General features: G+C 54.5%; 2 protein-coding genes across 2 annotated transcripts in view; both read left to right on the top strand.

The window, feature by feature from the left end:
* Positions 1-132, top strand: part of VOLCADRAFT_107145 (uncharacterized protein) — a 4,675-nt gene extending 4,543 nt beyond the window's left edge. The window contains exon 9 of the mRNA XM_002956244.1: positions 69-132. The gene's annotated coding sequence lies outside the window, so the exon portion shown is untranslated. The remainder of the gene's footprint in view (positions 1-68) is intronic.
* A 2,059-nt stretch (positions 133-2,191) lies between these two features.
* VOLCADRAFT_107144 (uncharacterized protein) overlaps positions 2,192-8,851 on the top strand; it is a gene marked incomplete at its 5' end in the record, with an annotated part of 9,716 nt that continues 3,056 nt past the window's right edge. Inside the window, 7 exons of the mRNA XM_002956243.1 lie at positions 2,192-2,393; positions 3,916-3,948; positions 4,684-4,922; positions 5,128-5,588; positions 5,853-5,952; positions 7,955-8,221; positions 8,382-8,586. Coding sequence (XP_002956289.1) covers positions 2,192-2,393; positions 3,916-3,948; positions 4,684-4,922; positions 5,128-5,588; positions 5,853-5,952; positions 7,955-8,221; positions 8,382-8,586 — 1,507 coding nt within the window. The remainder of the gene's footprint in view (positions 2,394-3,915; positions 3,949-4,683; positions 4,923-5,127; positions 5,589-5,852; positions 5,953-7,954; positions 8,222-8,381; positions 8,587-8,851) is intronic.

The following is an 8,851-nucleotide window of genomic DNA, read 5'->3' as shown; positions in this document are numbered from 1 at the left end:
CTCTCGCTGCTGTTGCTAGTTTTTGTGTTACCTCTTTGCTACTGTTTCCGCTGCCCCTCCCTCCGCAGGCCCTTCAATCAGGAGCTTTCGAGGGCGTTTGGGAACGACCCGCGGTGGTTATGGGGGTACTGAATACACCCCACCGTACGCACGTCATGACGGGTGGACAGACCAGCATGCGAAGAGGAGGGACGAGGGAAGGGGAGAGGAAAGGGTGCGTGGAGCGAGGAGAGAGGGATGGGCGATGGGGAGTCCTCACTGTGTGGCGCGGTCGGTAATAGTAGCCACAGTGCTGCTACCTCATACACACATACCTCCCACCACCGGCTTCTGTATACGGGCGGATGGAGGAGGGCCACATGCGGCGGCTGCTGCTGCTGCTGCTGCTGCTGCTTTTTGCCGAGGTTTTGCGCTGCTACACAAGATATCGTGTCATATCATATTTATCATATCTAGTGTCGTAATCACCCCTGCGTTGCTGAGCCCGCACGACTGATGTGTGCAAGTTTTCCAGTTCCTACGTGTCCCGTCTTCCTTGCAAGCGTCCTTCTGATCCTTATCGTTATCATGATCATCATCATCGTCATCATGCGTCATCGTGATCGTCTTTTGGGGGCAAGGGCTGGCAAGGGGCCGGGTGTTTTACACCACCACAAACCAGATGGCCCTCGTTTAGAATCCTGGCGAGCGCACTATCACGGGATCTGACATCTGCAGCTGCCGATCAGTACTTTTCTGAAGTCGTGATATAGCACCCCGTAGTGGTGGGTCTAGCCACTTGCAGCCCAGTGCCGTACAGCGTCCCCTGCGGAATACTGCGGGGCAACTCCTTGCTACACCCGGGCCGAGGGCCCTTTTCGGCTTCGAAGTAGCTGACTACACTCCACTCACCAACTATTTCTGGTCAACCGCAATCAGTGAATAGCCCCGCGGTGCACGCGCACATCCAGGCATCCGCAGCAAATGAAAGGGTTGGGCGGCCGGGCAAATCCCAACGATGAAATAGAATAAGGTGATTCAACGCAGCATGCCGTACTCGGCGATTTAGCTTACCACCACATTATACCTTCAAACCTTCACAGACGTACGAGGAGTGGTGAAACCATCATGTACATAGCACTACCTCCATCACAAGCAAAAACTGATGCATGAGAAACAGCAAATGCCATACAGCAGTCCATGCGCAAACGCAGCCCTGATCCTCACCCCACCGCTGCAACTCCTAAAAGGAAGCACTACGGCTGCTTCATCAACTCGCCTGAACCCTTGTTAGGGATGCATACACGGGACGACAATGCACCGCGAAACGCTCCCATTTCGACGCTTCATCATAAAGGGAATGTATTAGATATCATTGCCCCCTGCCACGACGGTAATCAAAACACCACTAAACACGTCATCCCCCTCTTACGCACACTCCGACTACTCCAGGATTCTGCCAATCGCCCAACACGTCCACATCCAGCCTTGGCTCAGCACATAAGCACTAGGTCGGGCCTACATGCTGCTCCTTCCTTGGCCATAATAAACACCAAGCCAGGGGTTTGCGCCACAGCACTTGGGCTCCTACATGTGCGAGTGTGAACCTCACAGGGCTCCGCCAGTGATACTCAGGCCAGCAATATCCGCCCAGCATCCCTCAACCGTATCAACTTCAGGCAGATTATACATTAACCACAGAAGGAGCGAAGGAGCGAGCTTCATGGCGCAAGAACTTGCCTGGCGACGAACCCTTGTCGCCCCTCGGCCTGCAATGTGTACGGAACGTGCAGCCCTGAAATGCTGTTTTCCTTGGCGCCGGAAGGCGCCACATTTTTTTAGTTTTAATTACCGAAATTATGCCCTCCCGCAGCTGTAGAAACCGATTTGACAAACTCTGTGGGGGACACATGTTTTGCTGAGCAGTACGGCCCGTACAACATATAACATCTTGTGTTCATTGGTCCTTTGCAAAATTTCCTGATAGGTGCTCCACGTCACTTATTCCAGCACGGCTTGAATACATAAGCCACACTCGTTGGATTCTGATCAGAGCTTAGGTGCTGCCGCAGCTGCAAAATGCAACAAACGTAACGCTGACGTCGACTTGCAGCCGTAGTATTCCCGTAGAGGGTTTCCACTAATTATTTGGGGTCGACGCAGCTGAAGCAGAACCTGCGAGAACCGGTGGCGTTGGTTGGCGTTTGGCGCAATGACGCCAGATGACAGGCAGCGTATGTGCGCTGCATTGACAGAGGCTGGCCTGGACTCTGCTGGGCTGGATGAAGAGGACTTGGAGCTGCTGTGGGCAGCCAAGTACCGGACCGCGGCGCGCCTGCGTGCAGCTACACGGGAAAATCTCGTTCAAGCGCATCTGGCGCCTGGCGTGGTGGATGCCATTCGGCAGGCCTTAGGTAAATTCTAAGCGCGGTTCCTGTGCCACCAACTAGGTCATCCTTTGCCGAGGAGCCTGCGTTGCATAGACTCCTGCTCGTGGTGGTTGCTCTCGCTGCCAAGATATCAACTTTAGCATCTTGGATGCTGCTGTGCACACATTGAGTGGCGTGGACCGTGAGGCTGGTTGTCTTTCGGTACATCTGAAGTTCGGCATGCGACTGATCGCCCTGTCAACTAAGGTGTCGGAGAAGTTTTCTGCTTAAGAGGGGGTTTCTGTCCTGTCTCCGGTATTGTAACCTGTCTCCGGTATCGTAACCAATAGCTTGCAAGACGTAAACAATAACTTGCAGGAAAGGTTATTGCTGTGACGGATGATCTTCCTCAACAGTAAACCCTAATATAGGTGTTGTTTGTATAGTGACTTTAGAACGGTGTTTCTAGTCTTTGTGGTTGAGAGTAAATCGGATGTGCAAGCTTTCTCGATAGCGCACTGAGCTGCTGGTGGCGCTAGCTTGGGTAGTTCCCTTCACGGGCATCGGCAAACTTGGTGGAGAAAGTCCTTCGTGAGCTGCAGCTTGCTGGCCCCATATCGCGTGCACATGGTTGTGTTGCATCCATTTTGCATGCCTGACCCTGCTGGCAGAGGTCGGTGACCCCCAAGTCGGTGACCGAAAACAGAGTCCCAATAGACATTTTAGAGAATATTTTACTTTGCCCTACAGAGGAAATTGAGGTACCCCGTAGTGATCCAAATGGTTTTGAGTCCGTGCGAAGCACGGCTTCCAGGGCCCCAGTGCAGCCACCCGAAGTTGTTTTTGCAAAAACTCGAAAGATATTTTAGCGTCAATCTAAATGGTTTCGGGTGGAAGGCGGCCGGTAACAGGGTCTTGCAGTGTAAGGCCCGCTTGGTTGCCAGTCAAACCCTAAGTATACATGTGAAATTCTCCTCATTGGCGACTTGACTTAAGCAAAAGCAGCATTTCAAACATCCTGAGGTGGTTCAGTATGTACGTGATTGAGCTACTGCGAAGATTGTGGTGGAGTAGGCTGGCCATGGCAGGGGATCTACCTTGGCTGCTATGGGCACAGCTGATCGTGTCCGAATGGCGACTGACTGCCTGACTGACCGATGGGGTTGTCACTGCTCGCGGCACGGATAAAGCGGCACGGATAAAGCTGCCGGCACGGATAAAGCTGCCGTCTCACTGGGATCCATTATACTTTCCTCCCCCTGCATGTTTGCTGCCGGCGGCTGCTGGTGAACATGCTCACCGTGTAAAAGCATTGTGTAGACACTATACCGCCAGCTGTAAAAAGTACAGCACCCAGCCCTGCAGCTGTGCGCCCCATTGTGATAGTGGCCCGCCCTGCACTTTGTCTGGCGACCATGTCTATGATGTGCACACATGCTGCAACATCGTCAAGCATAACAATGCATAATGATCATTATGCTTGACGACTTAATGCTGCTCATCTTGTACAGCGTGGGTGTTCTGGTGATCCACCCTGCTCAGCCTGCCTTGGGCCTGCCGCCTGCAGGCGCTGACGCTGGCACCAGCAACACTGCTGCAGGTGAGCCTACTGTGCCTGACGCGGGAAGGGGGGGAACAGGTGTTGTGGGCTTGGTGTGCCGTTTCATTGCAGCGCTGGGCTTGAGTGCATGGACACCAATTACCAGCCATTACCATTATCAGCCATTACCACCTCCCATCGTCGCTGCTTACACACCCCTTCCCAAACTGCTAGGCCTGCTCATGCACCGTACTAACGTTTCCACAGGTGTTGTGATGGTGTTATGAGGCGGAGTTGGGCCCTACAGTAGAGGAAGCACCAGCCAGGCTCCCACTCTCAGCCTCGTCAGGTCTCACATTCCTGGACAGCAACCAACCCTCAGGCCGCAGGCCACAACGAATGGAGAGCGGGGGAGGGGGGACTTCACCAGAATGCTCATTTACAGCACTAGCGCCAACATGTCCATGAAGGGCTTGTCCCTCGGCAGGCGGGCAACATGCATAGTGATAACACTCGGCAGTTACACGTTCCAGCCTGTTGGGCCTGCGATTGTGCAGCCCTGTGTGACAGCACACTCTTTCTCTACCATAAAGGGGCGGTTCAGTGTTCTGCATGACATACACCCTCTTGCTACTGAGGGGTGTGACTTCTGGCTTGATTCAGCTTGAAGTTGCTTCGTCACTTTGCTGCTCTGCACCCCTTCGTTGTGATCCTGCATGCATTGGAACTGGGTGACAGCGGCTGGTTGTTTAATGTGTATGCGCCTTGTGGGCACGATGGGCTATCCTTGTGCAGGCCTGCCAGCTTGCAAGCTGCAGCTCCGGCAAGACTCGCAGAACCAGGACCTGTTCTTCTTTGAGCCCATGGACACTGTCAGCGCTGCAGCTGCCACAAGTGCTGGCGTGAACAGCATGTTCTTCCTGGACCCCGAGGGCAGGCAGATAGCTGAGCTGAAGAAGTGGCTGGACCTTGCCGAGGATGAGTACTGTATGGGGAGACCCATCCGGCCGCTGTTCATCAACGGTCTGGTCAAGGTGGGATATAACGGCCTGACCAAGGACGGAGAGCTCCTTGTGCAGCTTGTGTCCAACCCACATGGAACAGGGTTTGGAGTGAGAAGATTAGGCGTGGTAGATGGGTGATGCATGCAGCTTTGTGCACTATTGAGTAATGCACAGCTGAGCGACCAAGGGGAATGCACGCTTACCATCTTGCGCCCATCTTGTGCCCGTTGTGCAGACTGGCAAGTCCTACATGCTCAACGAGGTTCTGCCTGCTGTGGCCAACACCTACTACAGCAGCGGTGGCAGTGGCCAGCAGCACGCTGGCATGGTGCTTTCAGAGCCCAACTTCCTGCACGTGAACTGCTTGGGCTGTGATCGCAGCAGCGGCATCAGTGGCTTTCTGGAGGCTTTCCTCATTCGACTCAAGCGGAGCGCCGCCAAACAGCAGCTCTCTGCTGCCGCCAGCACACCTGCACCCAGCAACAACTCGGCTAATGCCGTACAGGACGCCATTCAAGACTTCATGGAGCGCCTGCCACGGGACCGCCTGAACTTCCTGCTGGTTGACGAGGCGCAGAGTTTTTACCTGCTTGAGCGGGCCATGCCCGGCAAAAAGTCGCCCGGCAAAAGTCCGCGGCGAAAAGTCGCTGTACGCGGCTCAACACTGGACAAGGATGCAGTGCGGCACATGCGGCGGTAAATCAGCACAAGGTTTCCCTAACCGTGTCGTGTGATCACATGGGCGAGGATGAGGGGCAATGGCCAGTGAAACGCGCCCAGGTGGAGCTTCACACGAGGGGCAGAAGGCACTAAGGGGAGATCGCTGCGAGGTTCAATTGTACGACATAAGCATATTGCACAAGGGGCAGAGGTCTGCACGCATGCCTACAGCAGGCGTACGACACAAAGGAGCTGACACATGGACCATTTTCCTTCCCTCAACTGTCGTGTGTACTGCAGCATCTTCAAGGAACTCCTGCTGGACAGCCCCCACTGGGTCGCCTGGGCCGTCACGGGCAGTTCCATGGCGACGCTATGGGCCAATGTTGCAGTCACCCCGGTGAGCAATTGGTGTTGCAGCAGGGGGGGTTTAGGCTCTTCTGGGGGGACGCATATGCTTTATTCTCAAAGAGCTAGACGGGAGCATTCTATATCTGCTTTCAGAATGCAAATGGACCCAGGAATACATAAGTTATTGGTCCCCAAAGTTGGTTGTACGGCAGCGTGTGGGGTGGTGGGTCCGGGGCTCTGGGAACAATGTCGAAGGGGTCCCGAAAGAACGTCACCAGCGGCTAAAACGTGCCAATATGGACATCAATCGCTTCACCTTGACGAGATCCATTGATTGAGCTAGTCTGCTGTGATGCTAGGGAGGTTAGTTGATGTGTTAGAGGGTGGTTAAGCTTCACCAGTGGCCTCCTTCCCGAGGCAATTCCCTGCTCTCCCCTGCTAGAGGGGCACCCTAAGCCATTCACCCCATCCGACGTCAGAGTGTACTCTTTGAGTTTGGCAACTCACCACCAGCATCCAACCAAATCTAGCGGATCAACGGCGCGTCAACTTAGTTCCTGGTCAGCTCGCGAGTTGATTTTATCACGTCCTACACCGTCCACAAGATGGGGGGCCACCTCCCATTTCATCACCTCTCAAACACCCCGAGAGGTCGGCAGGCGGATTTGAACCCGGACGCGCTGGGACGCGACGGGAGCAGAAGCCAGGCCTTAACCTCTGCCAGCCGCCTGCATCTTTAGTTAGTTAAATGGGGGGGCCTTCAGGCCTGGGGCCTTGCCTCTCAACACCCCTTGGCGCCACGCAACATGTGTGACCCGGAGTTGTTTACACGTCTCCTTGTGGCGTGACAGTGTGTCATAGGCGCGCCAGACCGATTGGGTGCAAGGACTGAGTGGCCGCTCCTTGTGTGTATGGCAAGAGCCATGGTGGGCCACGGACCTTCATTGTCGCTGTGAACATGTCGATATATCTTCCTAGGCAGTTGTAACAACTGGGTTTATGTAACGTGCATGCTAAAGAAGGCGAGCAAGAAAGCAGATGTGTGGAGAGCAGACCTGAAGGCATCCAGGCCCTCAGCAGTGGCGCGTCGTGCTTCTGGGCCAACATTGCTGGCAGCACAGCTGACGCGGTGGTGTTGTGAACGGCAGCAGCCGTGTGTCGGTGTGAACTCAATCATGTTGCTGATCTACTAGCAATTGTGTGAACACAAACTGGCATCCCTGTCTCTTGTGGTTACGTGCATGCCTGCCTGCTTGCAACGCTTGTGAATGCCGTGGGCATGCCAGCTTTCAGTGCGGAGCTCTGCTTATGAGCCGCATATTCTGGTGTTGCACGTCAGGCGCATTCCTGGCTCCTGCGTTAGTCCAGGCGCTTAGACTTCGTTATGATGCTGCTTGCTGTTTTTGGAACTCTGACGGCCACGCTTTGGCTGCCAATTTTCTCACCCCATCAGGCCACAACTACCTGCTATGCATCCTGTTAATTGCATCATCATCCTTTCGCCCAGTACAACACTTCTCATGCCTTCCTCTGCCGCCTTTTTCTTCTTAAGCGTTTCCTTTCTTTTTTCACTTTCCCTTTTCAGTCAAAATTCCTCATCAGCCAGCCAATTAAAACTCTTTTGCAGCCAGTTTAAAATTTTTCAGCAGCATTCGCATGTTTTCTTGTCCTTTATTACACCCGGCTCACCACTTTGCTACCCTTCTGTTTTGCATTTGCCCTTGCCCGCTACTTCTGCTGCCTGGCCAGGTGAGTCCAAAGGGTGGTTCGAGCTTTTTCGGTATATCGTGTTGGCGTCTTGGCGTCGGTCCGCTAGCCGGACTAGGATATTTGGGTCGGTCGGGTCGGTCGTGCGTTTTTTTGGGGGTTTGGGAGGAGCACTTGCATACCGACAGCTTTTCAGTACCAGCTAATCAGCTAGTTCTCCAGGCCAGCAGCAAACTTTATTCCAGCTTTACGACAGCCCTGTTTTATTACTACTTCTCCGCAGCCTTTACATCTACTTTTCTACACTTACTTCTTTAACGCCTCTCTGCTGTGCATGGCCGCAGACCAACGGTGTTGCCCTAATCACGTACCACTCCCAACTCAACCTGAGCCCCTTGGTGTCCGAGGACGTGCTGCAAGTCGCCTGGGAGCAGCTAAAGGCCCAGGCCGCGAGCTGGGATCCGCCACTGCCAAGCGACCTGCTCTGGCAGTCACCACAGCAGATCGCCATGCTTGCGTACTTGTGCCAGGAGTGGAGGGGGCGGTTAGGGACGGCTATCACAGCTGCGGAGCTGGTCAAGCAAACCCTGACAGGAAAGCTCATTCCCGAGGTGGGGCCTGCATAATGCAATCCTGCAAATGGGAACGGGTACAAAGCATGGTCAGGCGCTGGCTGTGAAAGAGTGTGCTGCTTGCGTGTTGAACGGCAGCTGGTGGAGCCAGACGGTTTCGACTAGCAATCCCTGATTGCAGCATGTGATCCCTATTCAGGTGCTGGCGGACATGCGCATGGTACTGCAAGTGCTGGGCCAGCCTACTTCACAGGTGCTGCTCCTGCGCGAGCTGGTGGACACAATGGCTGGAGTGGAGCGCGCCAAGCTCCCGCCGGCGTTTGAGGCGCTGCTGGCCAACTTCACCACCGAGCAAAATGGCAGGCTGTATCTGGATAACCCGCTATTTGCTCAGGTGCTGCAGGTACGGGCGTAATGCCAACACATGCCCATGTACATCAAGAATACCTTCTGAGTAGTGCATGTTCACCAACCAGGAGGCCCTAGAGGCTTGGGCCAATACATGCAGAAGTTGTGTTCAGGTGCACACCTGGAGAAGTGGGCGTTTGAGGCGCTCACCCGGGTGTATGTCGGTTTTCAAGGCATGCGGGGTGCTGCGGTGACACAGAAACAGAAGGGTTTCTGGGACACAGGAGACTGGACCGTGCGAGGCTAGAGGACACGAACTGT

The sequence above is a fragment of the Volvox carteri genome (assembly GCF_000143455.1).
Source record: "Volvox carteri f. nagariensis unplaced genomic scaffold VOLCAscaffold_59, whole genome shotgun sequence".
NCBI lineage: Eukaryota > Viridiplantae > Chlorophyta > Chlorophyceae > Chlamydomonadales > Volvocaceae > Volvox > Volvox carteri.
This window is presented reverse-complemented; position numbering and strand designations above follow the sequence as displayed.